At 38.6% G+C, this 25,475-nt stretch overlaps 2 protein-coding genes across 4 annotated transcripts; one reads left to right on the top strand and one right to left on the bottom strand.

Moving 5' to 3' along the window:
• Window positions 1–546: 546 nt before the first annotated feature.
• On the bottom strand, window positions 547–15,766 carry LOC121786433 (protein PIR-like). 3 transcript variants are annotated; one of them, XM_042185071.1, is made up of 30 exons: window positions 15,459–15,766; window positions 15,294–15,366; window positions 14,380–14,444; window positions 14,123–14,200; window positions 13,566–13,685; window positions 13,413–13,483; window positions 11,071–11,163; window positions 10,179–10,248; window positions 9,977–10,041; window positions 9,239–9,434; window positions 8,988–9,139; window positions 8,726–8,819; window positions 8,358–8,570; window positions 7,901–8,112; window positions 7,560–7,707; window positions 7,061–7,229; window positions 6,525–6,601; window positions 5,976–6,146; window positions 5,734–5,810; window positions 5,454–5,646; window positions 5,217–5,336; window positions 5,003–5,146; window positions 4,198–4,347; window positions 3,604–3,747; window positions 3,179–3,266; window positions 2,686–2,816; window positions 2,175–2,382; window positions 1,556–1,728; window positions 1,064–1,270; window positions 547–953 (listed from the first exon to the last, which is right to left on the bottom strand). In XM_042185071.1, the coding sequence occupies exons 1-30, from the start codon at window positions 15,510–15,512 to the stop codon at window positions 759–761; spliced, it is 3,951 nt and encodes a 1,316-aa protein (XP_042041005.1). In that variant the 5' UTR covers window positions 15,513–15,766; the 3' UTR covers window positions 547–758. The 3 variants fall into 3 exon arrangements, with proteins under 3 accessions (XP_042041005.1, XP_042041009.1, XP_042041013.1); XM_042185075.1 differs by having other exon boundaries at window positions 5,544–5,646; window positions 15,459–15,765; XM_042185079.1 differs by lacking the exons at window positions 14,380–14,444; window positions 15,294–15,366; window positions 15,459–15,766 and having other exon boundaries at window positions 13,413–13,476.
• Window positions 15,767–19,847: 4,081 nt separating this feature from the next.
• On the top strand, window positions 19,848–24,420 carry LOC121786429 (chaperone protein dnaJ A7A, chloroplastic-like). The gene is made up of 8 exons (XM_042185063.1): window positions 19,848–19,998; window positions 20,303–20,486; window positions 21,832–21,973; window positions 22,243–22,300; window positions 22,504–22,546; window positions 22,952–23,000; window positions 23,100–23,180; window positions 23,279–24,420. The coding sequence occupies exons 2-8, from the start codon at window positions 20,380–20,382 to the stop codon at window positions 24,131–24,133; spliced, it is 1,335 nt and encodes a 444-aa protein (XP_042040997.1). The 5' UTR covers window positions 19,848–19,998; window positions 20,303–20,379; the 3' UTR covers window positions 24,134–24,420.
• Window positions 24,421–25,475: the final 1,055 nt, after the last annotated feature.

Raw genomic sequence — 25,475 nt, 5'->3', positions numbered from 1 at the left:
TTTAATTAAATGAATTTTTTAATAGTGTAACTGCCAAGACTAAAATTATTTTAAAGCTTCATGGCCTGCAGCTACAAAATTTGGAAGGCAACGTCTATATTATAGTAGGTTTTATTCTTAAATGGCAAGATTATGACCTTAGAAATTATAGCTTTAAGCTTAAATGCTTATTTCATAAATATCCCTAAAACTCTAATTGTTATTCCATAAATACCCCCAAAACTCCATGGAAGTTATATTTGAAAATAATTATGCAATACTTTTTCTCAAATCTGTAATCATTTCATTTGAAAGGTTAATATTTTCCTAAATTATTGCAAAAAACTTATGTAATATAAGTATTAATTTAAAATAATGCTCATGAGTTAATTTTAATGTATAATATCTAAGAAGTCCAAATTAAAAATAAACTTTATGTACATTATCACTCATTAATTTTGTTCTCTTATGTTAACATAATCAATTCAGTGTAGTTCTTTAAATTTACAGTTTTACCCATGTGACAGAACTCAACCTAAAAAACATCAGTAAATTTTACAGTTTAGATAACAAACAAATCTACAAACTCCTGTCTTAAATCGCCGAAGCATGCTCTTGACATCATGCATTTGGACCAAACATTTTAGTTTTGAAGACATCATACAATTTAAGTTGAATAGTAGAGTATTACTAGTATATTACATTGGCATATTAAATAAGGATGCAGAAAAATCAACAAGAACATATACTACAAGATTGGTGTTGAGAGTCTGGTATGCTCAGGCACCTTTCTGAGGCAATGTTTCGAAGGCAGATACAGTATTCTCGAACTTGACCCGATGCAGTGGAGCGCCACTTTGCCTGATCGCGCAAGCTTGCTTGTCCTCCAATGGGCAGCGCGCTTTCAGCATTGAAAAAACATGGTTATTCAGTCTTCTTGCTTTCTTCATGGCTTCCAATAGGCCTTCGAAGCCCTTTTCATCAAGGAACACCGGTCAGCAATCACACAAATCATGTGTCAGTGTGTTTTGTGGGGCTGGATGAATCCAAGATAATGGAGAAGAGGAAAGAACGAAATTCATACTTGGAGGAAGTGTGAATTCCTATTGGCTGAAGTAGTCGATGCAACCTCAACCTCTGCAACGTTGAGGACTTGATGTGAGAAGTCGAACAGCTCAAAATGCAACTGTTGGCCGAGCAAGTATATTATTGTACAGCCGCCCCAAGCGACTGAATCCCCTAGCATTCCGTGATGCCCTGGTTGTACCTGAACAGCTTCGTGTAGGTATTCCTGCAAGCGAATAACAGAGTGAGATGCAGCTACGAGAAAGGAAGCAATTTGAGTCTCACAATTTGCCAGATTGAGTACAAGCCTCCCAGTATCGAATATAATCATGTAATATCAGGAGAGGAAAGGATCATGTCTTCCAACTGTTCGTACCGATGCTCCTGTGTTCTACGATTTCCGGATTACAAAAAAACTTTATTCAAGTTGCTAATGTGATGCCAAAACATACCAAGTTGCAGATATTTGATGGCAAGTACGAAAATAAGAACCAAAAGAACTGTTTCATACCATTTGGAGGCCACTATATATACGGTAGAAGTCCTTTGAAGTTGTAATATCCACAAATCCCGTCTTGGGAGCAACGCTCCATTTAGTACAATATTTATCTAGCACTGCACTCGTAAAAGCAAGTGAATATTCCAGCACACTCCCGGCATTAATGTTTGACTTGTATAACAGGTCTGCATAAAAGTTTACAAATCAGATTATATTGAATCACAGGAGAAAAAACACAAAGATATGATAATCAGGGAACAGAGAACGAAGATAGATAAAACTCGATAGCATCAAAGCTGTTGGGGAGCATGGTCTACTCTCATCAATTTCAATGTTCACGTCTTATTATTCTGCCTTGAGGTGAATTAAAGTGTCCATTTGGCTTATATGTTAGTATGAGAGATGAGCCATGTTAAAAATGTAGTAGTAGCCTAGTAGGCTCCTGGCTTTCCATCGAGTCACAGGATAACAAGCCATCATGATTATGCATCAGATGAAGATGATGAAGCGTAAACTGTTTTTCAGATTCTTTCCTCTCCTGTAGTTAGCATGCATTTTCTAATGGTTCGATAACCATCAGTGCATCTGATACACAGTAAAGAAGATGAGAAGATCGAAAAGAAATAAATACCAGCTGCTTCTGCTTGTCGTGAAAGGACTCTGAACGATGATGAATTTGGGAAGCTAGGATTTGAAACACTTGTAACTGCTATCGATTTGAATAGGCTAATGATAGGGCTATCTTCGCCATCCTGGAATTGTATTGCTTGTCCCTCCGCACCGGGAGTTATACCCAGCCAAGGAGCGGTTTGCATGAATTGGCTAGTGTCTACTTCTCTCTGTCGGGTAAAGTGAAATTAAGAGTATAAGCTAGAAGCACCATCACCAAAATGATTTTTTGTATTTAAACTATTTAAAGTATCTAAGTGCAAACGGACATTTTGCATAAAAAACTGCACTTGAATTAGAGCAGAATCAAGAAGGCCATGGTCTAGGACATGAAGGTAAAGCATTGGCAAGAGTTTTATAAGTTCAAATTTTTAGTCAAATTAACCATTGCTTGATCTTTTAGACGCTTCATCATAATTCAATAAATCTCCTGGATCTCGTTAAAAGAAATGGCCTAGTCCATAGAAACTCACCAGAACAATATCAAGCAGACTCATCCAGTACAAGATGCTTCCTATTTCCTTAATTCCACGAAGAGCCTCAAGTTTCAGTTCTGATTTCGACTGCCAGCAATTAAGATGTTCCTGAACAACCCTAACACAACCTAGAAAAATGACAAGAATGCCTACAAAGTAAGGGTCCATAACCTGAGATAAAAATGACAAGAATGTTTCCTACTTACCTAGCAGGGAGATTTCACAGAACCAAGAATTTTAGATATTTTTCACAGACAAGGAAGACATTTTTATTACAAAAAAACAATTGCTTTTCACTTTGCTTATTAACAAAGAAAATGTAGCATCTTCTATAAATTCAATGGACCACTACATAGAAAGCTCTTACTATCTTAAAAATGTGAAGGAAAAGCATTATCCACAAGCTCTCGTCTGGATTATATTTATGCATATATGAACTGCAAATACAGAGGAAATTTAGCTTGTGAATGATGCTAAATACATCATGTACCTGATACACCACCATCAAAAGGAAGCAGTCCTATAGATTTGGGTAGAACCTCTTGCAACCCGGTGATCATTGGTTCAAGAGATGTTATCTGCAAAAGAAATTTAAAAAACATCAAATGCGACTAACTTGTAGTAATAAATAAACAGAAGATTTTATAAATGGTATGTCAACATTTACATGGTAAACTACTAGATACCGATCACATCTTTTTAGTCATCAAGACAGTTAGGCAAGACGGCAGTAGATAAAATTAAGTGTTTTTAAATCAAACTTATAATATAAGGCATATTAACTCTAATTGTCTAATCGAGGACAACCAAGCATACATGGAATCGTGCCGTTAAATCGAAGAAAAGATTATTTATGACTTCCTATCAACATGAACTAAGAAATATGAAGAAAAGTTTAAGGAGGATAAGACAAACCTTATTTGACACATGATCTAATAGTGCTCGGATAAGCCATGGTAATGATCTGGACCCCAGAAGTCTGATGATGGAGTGCATGTGAGGAATACCAAAAAACGCACTGTGCAATCGAGCAAAGCTCTGGTGTGCAGAATTTAGGTCCTTCGAGTCACAAACACATGAAAGTGGAGTCAGAGAATCAGAAGAGGATAGTAGCACCAAACACACATAAAAGCAATACATAGAAACCAAAAAATTGTGAAGAAAATTAGTGAAAAAGGACAATCAGATAAATTCCATTATTCATCCATAGTCAAGCTAGATTTTGAAGGACAGCAAACAATAAACATGTATATGTGTCTGTGTATAAATACATGCAGTAGCAATAAATAAATATGCTACATTGATCACAAGTTTTATCAGGTTTATAGATTCTTGTAATTAAAACTGAAACGAAAGAACTCTATGAAACTAAAGCACCATTTGACCTACACTTAAAATAACTCAAAACACGAGAAATTATGATCATCGTGCACATGCTTTACGGAATTAGTTCATTTAGAGATTACATGGCAAGGAAATTGTTCATTGCTACGGGTTGAAATTTCTTACTTGGGTACCACAGTAAAAGTTTGGCTTTGCCTGAGGAACTGATGGCTTTTGAACAGGGACAGGAGGCACTCTTGATGATCTAACGAAGCGCTGAGTTGTATTACACAGGATAAAGTTGGGTAAGAAGTCATTTTGCATCTCTGTCCAAATCTGAAAGTCCAGAAGTTACGCAAGCAATTTGTTAGAATTGCAGTATCTGGATGGTCAGGCAAAAATAAAAACAAGTGCTAATCAATGTAGTAGCAGTCATCAATTGAAACAATGGTCCGGTAATGTGCGACGTGATATACATATTGGCACAATCATCAACCAGAATCAATGCAGTAGCATCAACCCTTGCCATTTGGAGGATGGAAATGCTTGCAGTTACAATTGGTTACTTAATGAGTTTCAATGTCGCATAAATATTGGAGTTATGGAGAAATATGAATTTAATTTAATTAACTATCTCTTAGCCAATAATCCATAGGCATGCTAAGTGAAATTTGCAATTGCACAAATTCCAACACTTCATATTGAAATGAATTACAACTGCTAATACTATCTTAACATATTCCAATATTTCAAATTGAGCATAAGTTGTCAAATAAGAAACTCAATCATTCAAAATACTGCTCAGGCAGACAAAGTGAATCATGACTCATGAGACAACAAGGTGAGCAATCCTTGAACAGAAGCAACAATGTTATTTGTTATTAATGGGAAACCTTCAACTGACACAATTTGTTAGAAAGAGAATCTGGATGCTCTAAGAAACATATAAAGGAAAGAAGTATGGCTGAAAACAATAGGCACATAATTCTACCTGTGTTGCAAGCCGGCCAGAATAAGAAACAAGAGATACATTCTCTTGCATCTCACTCAACATGAGCGTAAATGAATCAAGAGTTAGATCTTTGCACAATAATTCATGAGCAAGTTGCAAGACTTCAAGGAGCTTTTCCAATTCCTGAAATCGAGGTGGTCATTTAGAAAGGGAATTTAGCTAACACATGCAAAGTTTTTCACCCAACACTCACCACAATAGCGCATATATCTTGAGACTCAAATCTATCAAAAAGAAATTCAATATTCTCCCGACACATTTTGTTTAGCCTTTCAGAGATCAAACTTCTCAAGTTGATGGTCCTTCCAAGCAACTGCTCACCATGGAAAATCAATTTTAGCATAAAGTAGATACATAAAGGGGGACTCAAGTTTTCTAGATGATGAAAACAATTGTAAAATATAACTGGCGCTCTGGCAGAGAGACCAACCTCACACAAAAACCGAGAAGATAGACGGATCAGTTCAACAATAGAAAAGTGACATACTGACCAAAGAGGATACAGTGTATATTTTCTTACCTTCACTCTAGTAATTTTTAATAATGCAGAGAATCTCATAGGCTGAACTGAAAACTTCTCACCAATGTCTAAGGCAAACAGGAATGATGGGTCCAGCAGCTCACTTTGAAAATGAAAAAGAAAATTTCCATTAGATTTCAGGGAACTAATCTGTCCAGAAAGCCATATGTAAAAAGGTTGAGGCAAAAACCTTGCTGCCCAACTCTTGTAGTACGTGAAAATGGTGTCGCATAATTTTGCTATAAAGATATCAAAGGAGTTGTCCACCTGAAAAAGGAAACAGAAGCCTTCTCTCTAAAGCATGCACATTCAAGCAGAATATAGTTCAAGAAAACACAGTACAAAATGCTTGAATGCAGTATAGTAACTGGTACAACTATATAAACATAGCCCAAAACTCTTTACTTTGCCTTGTTGTTTATATTTAGTTACCTCTGCTTCAATTTCATCATAAAGGAACCGTTGCTTGAGAACTACAAGTGCATGCTGAGAAGCATCATTATAGATGTCAAAGGGCATCAATACACTCTCAAGAAGACCAGCATTTTGAGACTCTATTACATGGTCCACCAGCATCCAAGGAAGGGAACATTCAATAGGAAACTGCAGGAAAATTATGCATAGATTCTCTTAATATCCAGGAGCAAAAAAGCACAAAAACAGAGTTGCTTCACAGCGGATTAGCTGGAATGCAAGTAATACGCAAAAATTTGGAGACTAACTTTGGGAACCATATGTTATAGTAAATATTTTTAAAGGACATATGTTAACATGATCACACAGAATGAAAAAAAGATTTAAACATGAGTGAGTCACACAATAATTTGAATAGTTGATTTTAATGTGCAGAGACAAAGACGATTAAGTTATATAGGAGAATGTTCCACCACCAGTGCTAAAGGGTGCTTATACGAAGTACATGAAAAATATTACCAAAAAATCCCAGGCTATAATTCTCCAAAACATCCATCAGAATTTTACCTGAATAACCCGAGAAGATTCCAAATAGAATTCCCTGAACCATAAGAAACCAAGATCTGTCAAGTTTGCAATAGTCGCTGCAAAAACATAACAGTGGTTAGCCAAGTATAGCGAGGATATGCATGGTAATTAATAGTGTTGTATGTTATAAAATGAGTGATATAATGCATGATGGTAAAGAAGGTAAAATGATTGAGTATTGACTTTTCTAAATCAACAATACGTCTATTAAGGCCAAGATATTAATCAGGACATGCAGCAATGTCCATGCATAACTAGAAAATATATAATGTAATCACATCTACACATTTAGATTTTCTGAAAGACCACATTAAAGAAAAGAGGAAGATGCTGTTATTTGGTATACATTAATGGTGCTGAAAATAAGTTGTGTTTAACATAGAAAGATATCGAATGCCTAAACTTGATATTTTTCAGTTGTTCATGAATTGTTACAAGTAATATTAAGATTCCAATGCCATAAATATATGTTCCAGGAGATGAGAATTAATTGAACAGGAAATGTTTAACAAAACCTGTATAGTCTAATATATGCAAGAAAAACCCAAGCTTGTAGAAGAATGTTTCCAACTGCTTTAGATCATTGACAGGAATTTCAGAACCAGTATTGCCAAAAAGACCACCAGGCTTCCTCATGTTTCCACCTGACACCACCTCGTATATCAGGAATTGTAAACAATGGATCTGGGTTGGCAGGTGTATGAGATGGAGAAAGTTATGTGTTAGTTCATGGTCATAAAGAATTCAAAAAGTTAAAATTAAACAAGCAAGGATGGTTATGTCAAACAACCTCTACGCAAGCATGGATAAAATGAAAGAGTCATTTCATATACCTAAAGTTCTTAACTCATTTGATAGCATGATACAGGGAAAAATGAATGTAACTATGCAGTTATTTTGACTACTCCAAACATGAAAGTATGCTCTGTCACAAAGCGCCATTTAGGTAAAGACTCATGTGAGCTGTGCAATATTCATCTGCAAACCAATATAATAAGTCATGAAAACACAAACCTGTGCAGCTGTAGGTGCTACTGGTCTTGGGTAAAAGAAGGCTCCTCTACTTTCTTCACCTCCATGCTGGAAACCTTGCATGTCAGAATCAGGTTTGCTTGTATTTGCCATCCAATCGGCTGAAAGGGTACGCATATCAGAAAGAATCCTGCAAATAACAAACTGATGAGCCCAAAAACCTGCTAAATTTTTCATAATAAAGGTCTTCATGATGGCAAAATTTTGAAGTGAAACAAGGGAGTATTTTCAACATAGCTATGATATGATATAATGCAGGTTAAAACTCATGAGTAACCAAAGCTTTTAGCAGTCTGACATAATCAAGATCATGAAATTTGTACCTAGAAAGATCTTTCTTCTTACGGAAGGTAGTCCGCAGCATAGTGGCAAGTATATTTTGCACAAAATCTTGGACCTCAGCATGAACAGTTTCCCACAAGGCATCTGCCACTAGTGTGTCAGACTTCTGCATTAATGACCCAATTCCCTTGATGTAGCTCACAATTTCTACCATGGCTTTTCTTTCCTCAGCACTATAATTATATCTTACCACCTACAGCACAATTAAGCACTTCTGTTTGAGAAATTATTATACTTCAAAGGAAAAAGTTCGGGTTTCATTTCTTCAGGTTCCACTTGACTTATGCCAACAAAAGTTACATACAGGTGTGGACTCTGTAGATCCTGATGATGTGAGTGTGTAAACCAATGTTGTATGTCAAGCTTGTGGATAGAAAGAACAATGATATGCAACTCTGAATTTCTTTCAGATTAACCAAAAAAAATGTCAAGTAAGACCTTCTCATAGTCAGAAAAAGATGATGGCTCATGCAACTCTGTGGAAACAGGCTCCTTGCAAGGTCGTGAAAATTTCCATGCACACTGCTCCCAAATACGTGCACTCCATCTACTTAGGAGTTGAAAACCTTCAACAACCATATCATAGACGTTTCCTTTGACTTCCTTTGCAAACTCCACACCTGCACCATCCATTGTTTTTAATAGAGCAAGCTGCAAATAGGAAAAATGATCAAACAAATACTAGCATGACAGAAATAAGAGAAGACCAAAATGCACTAAATCAATTACTGAAGGAGAGGGGATGGGGGTGGGGGTAGGTTCGCTTGCATGTGTGTGTGTGTGAGAGAGAGAGAGAGAGAGAGCACCTGATTCAAGGCAGAAGCAAAACGAATGGAGAAGTCATCATGTTCCGCACGAACTGCTCCAATGTGGTTGATGATTAAAAAGTGACGCTGATAAGTAAATGAAGTCAAGGGACTATTACTCATGTCGTTAGTGAACATATGTATCCATATAAATCATTTGTCTGGAAAATGAGTGCATGACTCCAATAAGAGAAGAAATAGTAGTCAAGACATTAAACATCAGATCAGTCTTATAAAAATCCATATACAATTTCAAGGATATTCTTGTGCTTCACGAGGTGGCAGCTCATGGGGTGAATGAAGAGTGAGAAATCGAGTTTGAGCCGAAAATTTTGGGAAGTATGTTGACAACTCTTTTAGTATCGCAGCTGGAGAAAGATGAAGATCTGGAAATGCAGGGATGACTGGATCATTCTACATAAATATGGATTGATTCATTACAATCTTATACCAACGAACTGGAAAGGTGATAGGTAACACTAGCAGACAACAGATATCTGAACAGTTTTGTACCTTAAATATATTGACCAATCTGTTGATTTTTACCCTCTTGTACAGAGACTCGCTATCTTTTTCTGATGAAGCTGCCAATACAACAATAACAGGCAAAACACGGAGAAGGATGTGGCGCTCTGGAAACAGAAGGGCAAAATTTAACTCCAGTGACTCAACAGCAAAAACTATGAGAACTTGGAGGATGTCTTCAACACTGTTGCAAGTTAAGGGGTTCACAAAGCATATGTAGGCACACAATATGTAATCTCGATGAAAAAACTATAGAAATATGAATATAGAAAATGGCATTAACGAGGAATTGCTATAGTAGTATATTTGAAAAAAAATTATCAGCAAAAATTGACTGCATACAAGTATTTGTCAATAACTCTATACAACTTAATGTGGAGATTATATACAGAAAAATGTCATGAGAGCTTCCAGGAAATAATTTGTATGCCCAGTCCATACAATGTTTTCTTTAGAAGGTCTGTCTTAGGAATGAAGGAGGGTTTACTGAGTAATCTACATCGAGATAGTAAAAGAGATGGAAGGATTTTGTTTTAAACCTCAATCAGGGTACTATCTCTTAAACATCACGGAGAGAACATAGAATGGACCTTCAACTGAAATACAGTTCTTATGGAGTATGCATAGTTGGTAGTGACTCAAGCTATATATGTTAGGAGTAACTTAAAACGGTAAGTGTGGAGATATAGTAACAAGAAAATAATCAAATATTGACATGAAGGATACTTGTTGACCCTGAACATCTCAACGTGCAAATTCAACAAAATTGCCCACCTCGTACTGAGAAAAATCTGTCAACATGCATAATATTGTACGTATTATTTATATAAAAAAAACAAGATTCTCAAATAAATTTCATCAGAGCAAAACCACATTTTTTCACAATATTTAAGAAAAAACACAAAACAATGAAGAGTGGAACTCTCACCTGTAAGTCATCAAGCTCTTCCCTCATTGAATCAGTATCTTGCCACTGCACGCTAACTTGTGTGAATGTCCTGATCATTAAATACAAATGCATGTTTAGCAGCTTCAACTGAATCAACTCTAGTGAAAGTTGTGAAGATATATATAAACCCATGAAAGAGTATACTGAAGAATACAATCAGTGGAAAGAGAACACTGAAAAGAGAATGTTGTAAATAATCAATATGGTAAACGAAGAACTCAAGCTAAAGCAAGATTACAGCTTAAGTTTAGCACTTATTATGATGAAGTAGCTTAGCAAACAATTCCCCATCACAGCTCATTCAAAAATTAGTAATATCTGTTTTCTTTTACCGCAGTTAATGCAATGCACATTAACAACCAACCTAGTGTATTGTCAATTCTTTGATTCTTTCTTTCTCTCTTTCTTTCTTTCTTTCATTCTTTTTCGTTCCAAATTATATGTTCCCCATATTAGACAATTATATTTGTGAGTCAGAAACATACATAATTTAATTAGCAATGTCACCATCCAGACAACGGGACATGGAAAATCAAGAACCGTGAGTCCGTGACAATCTATGTTCTCTAACAAGTATTTAAACAGGATCTAAATGTAAGAGAATAGTGACTGATGTATAGGGAAGCTCACTTCAACAAAATTTCATGAATAAAAAATACTAGCATATAGAATGGATAAAACTAAAGCACTGTTTACATAAGATATTAAGTTACTTTCCCGTTAATATTGCACAATAACTTTACTCCTGTATGGTAACTGCAGCACAGAAAATGTAAATACTTCCAGATACCAGAATTGAGAATCAGTTAAAACTCACAAGCATAAAATTTACTACGAGTACTATTTTTCCATTGAATAATTTATGGTATACCTTTTGTACCAAGAGAAGTCATTAGGAATGCTAGCCTTTGCATTTTTTAGATGATCAAGTTGGACCAACACATCTAGTAACTTCAGCATTGACCTGCAATGAATCATGCAATTCGCTAACTACCTTTCCAGATAAGGTATAAGGTACAAAATATAGAAAAAAGGTTGAGTTTTTTCAATATCTGATGTCAACAAGCTACAGTAACAGGAATATGAGGAACTGGTTGAATTGCTAGATGTTAATCGCAATAGAGAATTCAATTTTTATAACAACACCTAAAGAAGCATTACTTCACTCAGATTTGTCACATAAAAGAGGAATGTTCAAATTATCATTGGTAAACCTAGTTAAACACCAACCTTAGTAGAGTAACAGGAAAGGAATTTACTCCAGAAAAATAAATCTGACATATGAAACAGGTGATATAACGTTGAATAGCTTAAATTTCCCATTTTTAACCAAATTGCTATCCCTCATGAAGTATAAGCATGATACACATCAGTTACATGCCTTAGAATTAGTGGATGGCAGTTACAGAACCCATGATGAGAGAGTGGCTGTTATGCAGTCTTTATTATTAATAATTGTCTAGTTTATTAGTCTTAATTATCATTTGTTGCGTCTTAATTATTGTTCCATTATATATAGTGTCCTAAGGTTAGAAGGAGGGGGGAGATTAAGAGTATTGTACGGCTTTGCCGAGGCTTCCTAGAAGGGAAGAGGGCCTTCTTTAGAAGGAGTTATCTTTATAATTATTGTATTTTGCATTTCACTTCCAAAGAGTTCAATATAAATTTCCATTTGCTTCTTTTCTCTAACAAATTGGTGCGGTGAACGTGGAAAATGACTACACGAATGGAGACTCGTGTCGAGGGGTTAGAGAAAGCGATGGAGGAACACAACACTCGCCTTGGAGCCATCGAAAATCAACTCCGAGATCAGGCAGCATACCAGCCGACCGAATTTGAGCAGCTCAGGTTCTTCCTGGAGCTCAAACTCTCATGGGGCAGCAACTGAGGGAAATAATATTCTTGCCACTCCCTTGTCCTTGCAACAATCTATGGAATTGCCCTCCTTTGAGGGCAAGGACGTGTTATCATGGATCGCTAGGGCCAACCAATATTTTCTTGTGCACAACACACCTGCGGAACGTCGTGTACAAGTGGCCCTCATTGCCTTAGCTGGTCCGGCAATGGCATGGGTTCAAGTCCTGTTACGACGATCGCCGTTGATAACATGGGATGATTTCTCTCGAGAGCTCCAAATCCGATTTGGAACGCGCGTCGCCTTGGATGAGTATGAAGCTTTACATACCACTATACAGGTGGGCTCCCTCAACGATTACATATCATCTTTTGAAAGCCAATTGGCACAACTTCCCGACCTTACAGAGCGCCAATATTTGAGCTTCTTCTTGGGGGGTCTTAAGCCTCAAATACGGATGCAAATCAAAGATCCGAATATTGCCCACTATACGGATGCCATTCAAATGGCTAAGAGGATAGTCTTTCTCGAGAATCCTTCTGAGTACAACACTCAATTGATGATATCACACCAACCTCGAGATCCATCCGTTGCACGAAAGGAAAAGGAAGCGCACATGTTAGCGGTGATGGGTGCAAGGACGAATTCTTCACAAGCCAAACAAGGTACTACAACCTTTACACCACGTAACCCCCGGCCATTTAGGAGTATTTCCAACGAAGAGTTTCGAAAACACATCGCAGCGGGAACTTGTTTTAAGTGTGGGTTAAAGTTTGGTCCAACCCATCGTTGTCCGCCAAAGACTCTACAAGTTTTAGTTGGGGAGGAAGATGTTGAGACCGGCGAGATGTTCCACGACGGTGAGATGTTCCACGACGCCGGGAAAGAATCATCGGTGGACGCCGAGCCACATGATCCTGGAGAACCCTTTTAGCCTTGTGGACAAGGCTATTTTCACGGGTGGTGCAATTGATACACATCAGTTACATGCCTTAGAATTAGTGGATGGCAGTTACAGAACCCATGATGAGAGAGTGGCTGTTATGCAGTCTTTATTATTAATAATTGCCTAGTTTATTAGTCTTAATTATCATTTGTTGAATCTTAATTATTGTTCCATTATATATAGTGTTCTAAGGTTAGAAGGAGGGGGGAGATTAAGAGTATTGTACGGCTTTGCCGAGGCTTCCTAGAAGGGAAGAGGGCCTTATACAGTTATCTTTATAATTATTGTATTTTGCATTTCACTTCCAAAGAGTTCAATATAAATTTCCATTTGCTTCTTTTCTCTAACAAAGTAAAACTGAACAAATATAAAAACTTGATAAGGGAAAAAAGAAATGATGCCATCAACAAACCAGAGATGTGTTATGGTAGGACCATTGATGCGCCGCTCTGGCCTTGAGAAACGTTGCATATCAGCTGCTAGCTGTATGAAGATAAATCATCTTCATGTTCCAAAGAAGAACTAAAACTATGAAAAGAAAATAGGTGGTAATATAAAATCATACTTTTGATGAAGCTGATGCTTGCCATCGCTGAATTTCGCGCAAACGGCTCATCTCTAGGTCTAAAACTTGGTATGTTTCCAGATACAAGTCGGCCTGACTTTGCTTCATAGAATCTGGGAGCTGCCATGAGTGCACTTAAAATATTATGTCATAAGGTAAAACATGAAGAGCAAGAGCACATTCTTTTATAGTGTGACTTACAGGTGGCACACACCAGTTTTCTCTATCAGACCCATACAAACATAAGTTCCCTAAGGAACTACAGAGCTCATTCAAATCATTTATCCTACTTGAGCCTCTCATCCATTATAGCAAATATAAAATGAAAAACAGAAGTAAAATAGGAATCAAAAGGATAATGTAATTCAATTCATTAGCTTAATATGGTGCTCAAAATGTGTAAGGACAACAATTAATTTCCTTTTTCTTGCCTTTATTAGGTAAGATTCTGTAAGATACGTCTTGTAGATCTAAAGTGTGATTTACAGCCAATGAGAAAGCATGACTGAAAAATAGAAAATAGAAGTAGTTTAGAGGTCAAAGGTGATTCAGTTGACCTGTGGAAGGGCTTTAACACAACTCCGATATGTATAAAGCACTGAACCCATTTCCTTGCCTTCTCGGACAAGCAAATTCTGCAGCCATTGACAAAAGTTACCAGTTGATAGTCATGGAAAACCAATCGCAGAGTGGAAAACGCAAGAGCAAAGTCTGATTGCATTCACAAAGTCTAAGCCTCTAAGGTAAAGATAAATCATACTGAGAATTATAGAACTATTCAACAAAGAGGATATACGAAGGTAAATTGACATACCAGCTGATTAATGGCTTTCGTGTCTTCGGATAAAGATAAGCGATAGGCGGAAACATCACTATATTCTGCAATCAGAACGTGGAAATGAAAGATTGAAAGGTACCACTTGTTGAGTATGGCTTTGATTGCAAAAACATGCAAACGGTTTGGAACAAGATTTGCAAAAAAAATGATGTAGATAGGATACAGGATTTGCAAAAGCCCTTTAGGTGATCCAAGAAAGTACTTACTGTGGACATATTCATTTCACTCCATTTTCTCAGTGAAAGAAGTAAGAACTGAATTTATGTTAATTTAAGCTTTTACTAACCAAAACAGATTGAAAGTGTTGATTGCATATAATTCAAGGGCACCTTTTTCACTAGTAAAAAGAAAAGTAGCATTCACCTACTTGATCTATTTATCTCTAGATAATTTTGGAACAAGCTTGGAGCTTTTAATCAACAAACTAAGTCCGTGTGTCGGAAGGAAATGTTCAAACCAATTCGGTCAAGAACTATTTTTTAATTTAGCCAGCCCCTGGTTCTGTCCGAAGTGGCAACCCATTTATAACCCAATTTCAACTATTAGCTTATAGAAAATACTTGAAACCGCAAAAATAATTATGCTGCTCTACATTATGTATCACCTATCTAGGCATGATTATGAAGTCCTTCTCAGACATTAGGTGTTTTCTGCAATTCATGAGCTGAAGTTCTGCATGAAAGCAAGTTAATACAAACACCTAAATTCACTAAAATATGCTTTTCTGAGGCAAACTGTGCGCCATAACAACGAATGTCCTGATTTCCGTTTAGCTTAACATGAATTTAACAAAGGAAACACATAACCATTTTGCATAAAAATTCACAAAAACATCAAGTGTAGCACACATACCTTTAAGGAAACAAAATTTTAATAATAATAAAACTTACCAATTGGACTAATAGTTGCACCTCTCTCAGTTGACACCCAAAATCCAGGTCCTTGAATTTCTGGTTGATCGTCCTAAACCAAATTGAAGTTCCTATTTGCTTAATGTCCACAGAAATCAACAATTAAAGCAAAAACAACGGTAAAGTAACTGAATTTGCAATTACCTCCAATGAAAATGTGGACAGCGCAGCAATGGCTTCCTCTACTGGGACTGCCATGAGAGATCTGGCAGAGGACCGAAACTTTCCGAGCTATTCTAAATGCTGAGAATCTGAGCAGGAAAAATGCAGCTTCAATTACCAAGTCTCTCAGCTCTCTACCCTGTCGTGGGATGCAATTAGAATTTGGTAAGTGTACTGCTGTTAAAGCGCAGAGTACAATCAATCAATCCAGTAGTGTAGTTTCAGTAAAGTCGCGGTTCGAAATTTTCGGCGTCGGAAGGATGTCTGAACGCCTTTAGGTTGCTCAGACTTTAAGTTAGAATGATTATTATGCCATTTTTTTTCTTGAATATTAAGCATTCTGTTTTGGTATTAGAGCATCTCCGATGGCAATAGCACAACCATAGCCTAGTCATAGCCCAGTCACAAACTCCTCCTACCACATCATCAGCACTAAAACTCCTCCTGCCACATCATCAGGACAAGCAACTGGACAAGCAATAGTCCAGCCATAGCCCAGCCATAATAAACAAAATTATAAAAATAACAATCACACAAAATACGGAATTCAACTTACGACACAGATACGGGAAAATGTAATAATTTCATTTAAATTAAAAAAAAGGTACATTAAAAAAATTACAAAATTACAAAAAAAAAACTAACGTCATGCAGTCCTCCGCGCCCACAACTCTTCAATTAAATCATTTTGGAGTCGAATATGAGCTTCCATTTGGCGCATGTCGGCATGTGCTTGGAGGCGGCCGGCTTCATCGTGAGGTACCCCACTTCGTACGTTGGGGGTGGCCACGTCGTGGCTTGGACCGGCTTCATTATCGTCGTTGGTCCAACTAGTCAGTTGTACTCCTTCATCTTCGACAATCATGTTGTGCATGATAATACAGACGTACATTATATCAGCAATGCAGTCGACATGCCACAAACGCGTTGGACCCCTAATTGTCGCCCATCGAGACTGGAGCACACCAAATGCGCGCTCCACGTCCTTGCGAGCCGACTCCTGCCGTCCGCAAAGTAGGCCTTCCTCTCATCTGATGTGCATCTGATCGTCTTCACAAAGACGGGCCACCTAGGATATATCTCATCCGCCAAGTAGTAGCCCATATCATGCTGGTTCCCGTTGGCGACAAAACTGATGGTCGGACCGACTCCCTGGCACTGCTCTTTGAAAAGGGGCGACGAGTTGAGGACGTTGAGGTCGTTGTTCGACCCGGCTACCCCAAAATATGCATGCCAAATCCACAGCCGGTAATCTGCTACGGCCTCGAGGATCATCGTGGGATTCTTTCCCTTGTAGCCGGTTGTGTAGAACCCTTTCCAGGCAGCGGGGCAGTTCTTCCACTTCCAATGCATACAATCTATGCTGCCTAACATACCCGGTAACTCATGCTTCGCCCCGTGCATCTGCATCAGCTCCTGGCAGTCTTCGGGGGTAGGGCTTCGAAGGTACTGATCACCGAATATTTCAACCACGCCCTAACAGAAATACTTCATACGTTCAAGGGCAGTCGACTCGCCGATGTGGAGATACTCGTCCCACATGTCTGCCGCGCCTCCGTAGGCCAACTGCCTGATTGCCGCAGTGCACTTTTGAATAGGTGTGTGGCCGGGTCTGCCAGCCGCATCGTGCCTGAAGCGGAAACACAGATATCGACGCTCCAAAGCGTCAACAATGCGCATAAACAGGGCTCTGCTCATCCTAAAACGCCGCCTGAAAATGTTGGCGTTAAACCGCGGTTCCGATGCGAAGTAGTCGTCAAATAGCCGCTGATGTGCAGCTACGTGATCCCGATCAATCACTGCTCGGCGGTGGACAACGGGTCGAGGTCGAGGTACCGCAGGATGCAAGGCCCGTTGTATCAGCCGGCCGATCTCTCGGGACGTATAGGGCTCCAACTGTTCGTTCAAACGTCGTTCGAACTCCTCAGCATCCCCACCACTACCACCACTACTACCACCCGCGTTACTCATTTCGCGTTGTTGATCTTATACAGAAATCAAGATAGAGAAAAAACTCGTTAAAATAAGTGGTGCAAATGAAAATGACGTGCAGATCGCGTATATATAGTGTTTCGAAAATTAAATAATAAAAAAAATCCTGCTCGCCGATCGCTCGCCGATTGGAGCCTGCAATGGCGGCCAGGAGATCGGCGAGCGCATCACCGAGCGCTCGGGAATCGGCGTGCGCTCCCCGTTTTTCTCGCCAATTTGGCGCTCGCCGGCTGCAGCGGACCGGCGAGCGCCAAGAATCGGCTAGCCGGTGCGCTCGCCGCTATTGGAGATGCTCTTAAGGGCTCGTGGGTTGAAAATAGCAATAAAACTAACTTAAGTTAGAATTTTTGGGTCCAGTGTTAGGCCATTAGCAATGGGGCGCCCTAAGGCGCGCCACGTCATCAGTTTTATCTTCCTACCCCCCACCTGCAATGGGACACCCTATGGCGCGCCCTATATGTTTTACTATTGTTTTGTTAATTAATTTAAATATTTTCAAATATGTAATGCAAACTAATTAAAAAACACAACGATTAACTAAAAATCGGCGAAGATTGCATTGATTAAACAAAAGTTACACGATTCAAATTGGCTAATCTACGCAATTCCCAACTTTCGGCGCAACTCATCGATCAACCCCCGGAGATATTCGGCTTCGGCGGGGTCCGTACACTTCTTGAGGGCCTTGTGCGTCTACAACAACGTCTTCGCCATCGAGACTGTTACCAACTGCTCATACGCGGCGGCCGTCGGGTTCAGGGTCGGGAGCGGGATCGGCAATGGGGCGGCGGCGGTCGAGGATGATGTCGCCGCCGCCTTCCCCTTGGCCTTCGCAGCCTTGACGCCTATGGGACGCAGGGAGGACATCGGTGTGCCGGAACTCTCAATGTCCTCGTACGTCTGGTTGAGGTCCACCGGACGAGTCCCGCTTTCGCTGCTCGTGTAACCACCAGCTTCGGTGGTCTTCGTCCTATTTGTCGCCCCGGTATGCAGAATCCCGCCTTGGAACTTCTGCTTGTCCCTCAAGAGCGCCCAGATGGTCTCGTGCTTGAACTCGCCGTACAGGGACTGGTACGACATGAGCGCTTTGGAGCGCATGTCGCTCAAGCTCTCGCCGCTCCCCTGCTCCCTCACGCACTTCTCGTACTCCTGACGAGAACATGTTGATTTGCTTCTTCACCTGGTCCCAGTGCTTGCGGAGCTGTTCCCATTGGCGCTTGTACACGGTCGATATTCGCCCAGTTCTATACCCGGCCAAGGCGCCTGCCCAAACATCGGACTCTTGGGACTTGAATCCATTTCGTAGTAATAAAAAAAATGTGAGTTTCGAGAATGAAATCGTGAAATGAAACGTTACATATGAAGGTGGGGTAGGGGTATTTATACAAAAAATCGAAAACGCGTGTCATCGTTCGCCGATCCCGCAATGGGGCGCCCGATGGCACGGACGATGGCCTATCGTCCGCCGAGCCCATAATGGCACGGACGATGGTGCGGACGATAGGCCATCGTCCGCGACGTAGGGCGCGCTCTATACATCTACCGCGGACGTAGGGCGTGGACGGTGGCGGCCACTCACAATGTGGGCATCGTCTGCGCCCGAGGACGATGGACGCCATCGGACGCCCCATTGCGGGTGGCCTTAGGATAGAGTTTTTATGACGTTGATTCGTAGGTAAAATTGTTTTCATCAATATATAATAAAATGACAAAAATACACGTATGTCCAACTAGCTAAATCAACATTCTCTTTGATATTTTATTTAATTTTAATTGGTTGATAGATATTAGATTTATAATCAAAATAATTTAACAAGCACTCTTCATTTCCACTGTCCCATCTTCAGTTGCTAACAAGAATTCAGTCAAACATAAAATTCTATCAATGTGGAAAACTAAATTATGCCAAGATATTTTGTACTTATTTGTTCCAGAAAAATCATAGAAAAATTCCCAAGGTCCCAAGAATAAGATACAGCTTATGTTAACATGTGTGAATTTTAGATTATTAGTCTTGTGTTTCTTATACTCCATCACTCTTATGCATTGTAAGAAAAAATGATTTATTAGTATGCAAGAAAATAATTTCTCAAAATCCAAAACGAAAAACTGAAGTTTCACAGTATTTTCTAGTACTAATATTTAAATGCAAGAAAAAAAATGGACTCCATAAATATAGTACTAGTAAAAATGTTTACTTATTTATACAATCATGAAGGAATCTCAGTTCATTCTAATATGTAATATTGACATTTCACAATATAGTAGGAGCATTTATATTTCTTTACCTTTGCTTGATTGCAACTTGAATTTCCTGAATAAAGAATAATCTTAAATATTCTCAATTGAAATTAAATTTGTGCATGTCATTCTGTTAAATTGCCAGTAACCGACCCGGCTGAAATTAGAAGTCAAATTGCCATTCTCTCTCCTCTGTCTGTCTCTGTATCTCTCTCAAGTCTCAAGCCTGTCCCCTACCTCTCATTAGCTCCAGGCTCCAACTTCGCCACCGGCCACCAGTTTTCGGAAGGTAAGCTGCTTTACACACAGTCTCTCATACATTACCCAAACAGTCAGTGCTACTAATTTATCCACAATTGTATAATGGCTAGGAAGTCGGAAATGTTGGCCTATGTTTTTTCATACTTAAAGAGTGAAAAACTGCAAAAACTTTGTTTATCCTTGAAAATTGTACTGAGGCTTGTGAAGTTTCGTTGCTACAGATGCATACCCGCTAAAGTTTGAATCTTTTTTCTTTTCTAATCTTTAATTCTTGAAATTGAGTTACATGCTGCCTTTTAATAAGTTTTTGAAGTTGATATTCATTTGCTTAGGTCATCACTGGATTCCATGATTCTGAATTGTAACAAAATTTGAAAAATTGGTGTCTTAATGCTCATTTGGTGACTGGATGGCAATCATACCTTGTGGAAATACATGGGTGACCCGGTGGGGAGTTCAGCCTCAGTGCATACTAAGACCCTCTACTACCAACAGATTATTGCCATCCCCGAATTGGTACTTTTTCTTGAATTAAATTGTTTGAAATGTTTGCATTTGCTTATTTTGGACCCTCTTGATCTCTATTTTGCATGGCTTGAACACTGAGTCAATGACTCTTTGCATCTTTCGTTTTTGTATGTTACATTGCACTTTGTTAGTGCCTTATTTGGTGATGTTCAGCTATGCGATTGCAGTTTGTAGTGAGCTTTTGGTTTGTTTTTTTGTCTTTTTTTGTTGCTGCGCTGGTGGGTGTCTGTTTGTAGTTTCATATTGTATTTGTTGCAAATTTGACATAATTATTTGGTGCGAACAAACCATTTCTTCATTTGTTTTGTCGTTAGATTTTCTTTAGACTTAATCAAAGCCCAGAACCCTAGGCATAACTGGAATGAAGGAAGTAGCTTTATTCAATATTTTTTTGGGGGTCAGACTCATCATATTTATGATATATGCAAAGTTGCAAACAAATTCGGAGTAACTAAAGTGTACTAGTTAATTTTAACCGAGCGCTTTAAGACTTTGAAATAATATTCACCAAAAATGTAACGATTGTATACACTTCATTACGCCAATGGTGCAGCTTCATTTATAATTGGTGTTTAACTTTTAGAATATTATATCCTGGTTAGCATTATAGGCTTATTATAGCTTCTTTTTTTGTTACTATTGGTTTCAATTCCAGAACTAACATATATTTGTCGTATATTTAATGTTAATCAAAGAAATGGCTGGGACTGGTTGTTGTCAAAGACAACACGATGACGTTTCTGGTGGTATGATTGAAATGGTTTACAATGCCATGTCATCACTTTTTGGGGAATTTGGCATCCGTTTGAAACGACTTATCTCATCCGTTTCGTATTCTTGTTATTTTTATTTATAAAGAATCAATGATAAAATAAAACACATGCACACACATACCTGGAGCCATCTTGTTCATTGAGGGGGCCTGGCACCTAGAATGGGTACCTGAGTGAAAAGGGGCCGGCCCTAGTGCCTTGGTGGTGGCCGTTTAAATGTCACAATCTTTCTCAATTTTTAGCTGTGATGAAATCTTGGTCAAAAAAGTGGTTTTTTGGACTGTTTACAGAACTATGGTTATATGGTTCACTTTCCATTTTCCTTTTAGTTAAAAATTTTACTTCCTAGAACTTAAGTACCCATTTTGTATGGAATGATATTTGTTTACACATATTCAATTAATTATTCTTCTTGTTTGGAGTCTGGCAAAGAGATAGTACAGGCTTTTCTCCTCTGTAATTTTTCTCTCTGAAATGAACATTATTTATATTGTATTTGAACTTTCAGTGTTTGATGCATTTACTTAAACCTCATTCATTGATTTTTCTTTTTTTTGCAGTGCATCAAGTGGGAATAGGTCACTGGCATCACAAAATTCGGCCTTTTATTCTCAAGAATCTTTGCGTGCACTTTCCAATTTTGGGACATACAATAATACATATCATCGAAGAGGAGCTAGGCTGATTGTTAGAGCTGAGAGAGTGAGATTATTACATGTTTTTTGGTGTCTACTGCTTTTGTAATCCTAGAAGAGTAAAGAAGAATAACACACACTGTTTAAGAGAAACATAAAATAGTAAAATACATTTTTATAGCTGCCCATTTTCTTAGGTAAACACCCTTCAAGTGCTCTGTAATAGCTTTATGGCATGATATCTTCTTATACAGGAAACAAATATGAACTGATCTTCTGTCCTTGATTTTTATTCTCAATGTTTAGAAATAAATACACACTAATTTTCCTGCACAGGATTACTACTCTGTGCTTGGTGTATCGAAAAATTCGAGCAAGTCCGAAATCAAAAGTGGTAAGTCTTACTCGCACTTATTATTCGCGAGCATTGACTTCTGCATCTTGGATGAGTTGCTGAGACTTTCACATGCTATAACCATTTTCGTATAACTACAACTATCATTGCGATGGATTTCCCATGTCATTATATTATTTTTTTGCATTTCCTCCTGTTTAATAGTTTGAATGTGATTCCTCTAATTATTATTTTGTTTTCAGCATATCGAAAGCTGGCCAGGAGCTACCATCCTGATGTCAACAAGTAAGTTATAATATCATGTTTCTGTTGGACTACCATGTCAGTTTTGTTCCGGTCGGCTTTATTTTTTTCTCATATGTATGTTGTAGCTGGAAGTTGTGGTCTCACCGAAGCTTGGATTTTGACTTGTTTAGTACAATAGTTGATAAATATGTTAGATGAAAAAATGGAACTAGCTTCTTCACAAACAAACCATATTTAGGTGCTGCATAGACTGGTACACTGAGCTTGACTACCAATAATTCTTTCATGCTTAAAACCATCCTGTTGGGAGAAAATTACTGTTTATTCGACGTAATTCCCAGTACTATGTCATGAGTTGTTATGCTAAACAGAGATTCAGTAAATAACTTGGTAAGAAATGAATACATGATTTTATATTGCTGAACTATCTCATTATAACTTCAGGGAAGCTGGAGCAGAAGAAAAATTCAAGGAAATCAGCAATGCTTACGAGGTATAAAAATGTGTATGCTTTATGACTGCTTACTAACTAATGCGCTTGCTATTATTAGCTCTTAGAATTTGATAATTCAGTGATGATGTGTTATTACAGGTTTTGTCAGATGATGAGAAGCGTTCTATTTACGACAGGTATGGGGAGGCAGGACTTAAAGGTGCTGGCGCTGGCATGGGAGTAAGTCGTTTTGCTACAATTGGAGCCTTAAAAATATCACATGGTTTGTCTTATTCTCGATATAAAAAAACATTCTAATATATGTTTCGCTGCTACAGGATTTCAGCAACCCATTTGATTTATTTGAGTCATTGTTTGAGGGAATGGGTGGTATGGGTGGTGGCATGGGCATGGGAGGAAGAGGCTCTCGTAACCGGGCCACAGAGGGTGAAGACCAGGTTTATAATCTGGTCTTAAACTTCAAAGAAGCTGTGTTTGGTGTGGAGAAGGAGATTGAAATAACTCGTCTTGAGACCTGCAACACCTGTGATGGATCGGGGGCAAAACCAGGTACAAATGCGTCTAAATGCAGCACGTGTAGCGGTCAAGGGCAGGTCATCTCCTCAGCAAGGACCCCTCTAGGTGTCTTCCAACAGGTTATGGCATGTTCCACCTGTGGTGGCACTGGAGAAATCTCCACCCCTTGCAATACATGTGGTGGAGATGGCCGGGTTAGGAAGTCGAAGCGCATCAGCTTGAAAGTTCCTGCCGGAGTAGATTCTGGCAGTCGTCTGAGGGTCCGGTCTGAAGGAAACGCTGGACGGAGAGGGGGGCCGCCTGGAGACCTTTTTGTTCTCATAGAAGTTCTTGCTGACTCTGTCCTGAGACGAGACGACACGAACATCCTCTACACGTGTAAGGTTTCTTACATAGACGCCATCTTAGGAACAACGACGAAGATGCCCACAGTAGACGGGATGGTGGACCTCAAGATTCCAGCCGGCACTCAGCCAGGTACGACTCTGGTTATGGCGGGAAAAGGTGTACCGTTTCTGAACAAGAACAATACGAGGGGTGATCAGCTGGTTAAAGTGCAAGTAGAGATCCCAAAACGTCTAAGCGGGGAAGAGCGGAAGCTCATTGAAGAACTGGCCGACCTAAACAAGGTGAAGGCTACCAACAACAGGAGATAGTTGGGGGTTGCTTCTTCTCCACCCTTCTGACTGGATCTCGTCTTTGTGCTAAGCTCCTTGATGCTCCGTTGCCATCGGAATCCACATCTGCACCATTCCTGAATGCAGATAGGAATTCTGTTGATCAATTTTGTGTCGTGCTACTACATTTATACATAAGAAATCAGGTGAATATAGTAAGATAAGATTGTATTGTTTGTGTGGAAATAGACTATCACCATTATTTATTGTAGCATCGTATGATCATACAGTCTACAGAAGTTGCTAATTGGTTAACATGTTCTTCATCTCTTGGTACATCTTTTTTAACTTACAGTTTTTATCTTCTTGATTCATTAGTAGGATTTTTTCCCTTGATCTTGTGAATTTGTGAATTGTCTAAATCAATCCGAATGAGAGTTGATGCATAAAAATAACTACAGCTTACATATATTGTATGTCAAACAATAACTGAAACACTAGGTTAAACCATCATGGTTTTTATGCTACTTCAATGTGCCTAGTTTAAGAAGTAGTACTATAATGTTATACTCCCTTCCTCTCAAATTAATCGCTTGATATTTTTAATCTCTTGTGCTTTATTTTTTCTCGTACTTGATTCTCTCTTCACTGAAAACATTCATATTCGAATACGTGAAAAAGCACTTACACTATTCAGTTGTTATATTCCAGTACTTGTAGCCCTTTACATGCCAAAGTACTTGTATTCGTATTTATTTTTTACGATTAGCTGCTTTCACAGCATGCTTAAGCAAGCTAGGGCACAGAGGAAGCAGTGCTTAGGCCATCCACAGCGTGTATTTAGAGGATAAGCACTTGTTGGCGTGCTTAAGACATCTGCTAAGCACACAGTTGCGAATGCTCTTACTTACTTTATTCTCTTCTAACTCTATTCTTTTAAACACTAATTTTTAGAAACCTGTTTTAAATTGGGAAGAAGGGAGTACCTCCAATACAAGAGATAAAGGAGGAAAATATAATACAACCCTTAAATTACTCTAATTGTAATTAAATCAAGATGTGCTTACATTATTTTATTTATTTATCTAATCGACGTGCTAAGTTTTTTCAATTGTCCAACCCCCAACCTGTTGATCATGATTAGCAGAACTTCATTTCGGGGACCAAAAGCAGAAATCAATACATAAAATAATTCGAAAAAACACACATCCAAATTACAAAATACTTTTTTCCTACTAAAAATCCAAACAAAGTAGCTTTTAATTAGATCTCCTTTTGTGAATCCAGTTGGCACACGTGCGGCCTTAATCATGATTACCACTAAACCCTATCCCTTATGCTATCATTGTCTCCATATCTCCGCCTAATTATACTCAATTCA

Source organism: Salvia splendens, chromosome 2 (assembly GCF_004379255.2).
Source record: "Salvia splendens isolate huo1 chromosome 2, SspV2, whole genome shotgun sequence".
In the NCBI taxonomy this organism is placed as follows: Eukaryota; Viridiplantae; Streptophyta; class Magnoliopsida; order Lamiales; family Lamiaceae; genus Salvia; species Salvia splendens.
Note: the sequence above shows the minus strand (reverse complement) of the source record. Positions and strands in the feature narration are given on the sequence as shown.

Bases quoted from the DNA above. Each gene is read 5' to 3' on its own strand.
- LOC121786433 (XM_042185071.1), bottom strand. From the start codon at position 15,512: ATGGCAGTCCCAGTAGAGGAAGCCATTGCTGCGCTGTCCACATTTTCA. The intron at 9,435-9,976 runs GTATCCTTCATG...AACTTGCAACAG, and splicing joins GAGATGTTCAGGGTCAACAA to TGTTGAAGACATCCTCCAAG. The intron at 2,817-3,178 runs GTACATGATGTA...TCATTTTTCTAG, and splicing joins TTTTGATGGTGGTGTATCAG to GTTGTGTTAGGGTTGTTCAG.
- LOC121786429 (XM_042185063.1), top strand. From the start codon at position 20,380: ATGGCAATCATACCTTGTGGAAATACATGGGTGACCCGGTGGGGAGTT. The intron at 20,487-21,831 runs GTACTTTTTCTT...TTTTTTTTGCAG, and splicing joins TTATTGCCATCCCCGAATTG to TGCATCAAGTGGGAATAGGT. The intron at 22,301-22,503 runs GTAAGTCTTACT...TTTTGTTTTCAG, and splicing joins CAAGTCCGAAATCAAAAGTG to CATATCGAAAGCTGGCCAGG.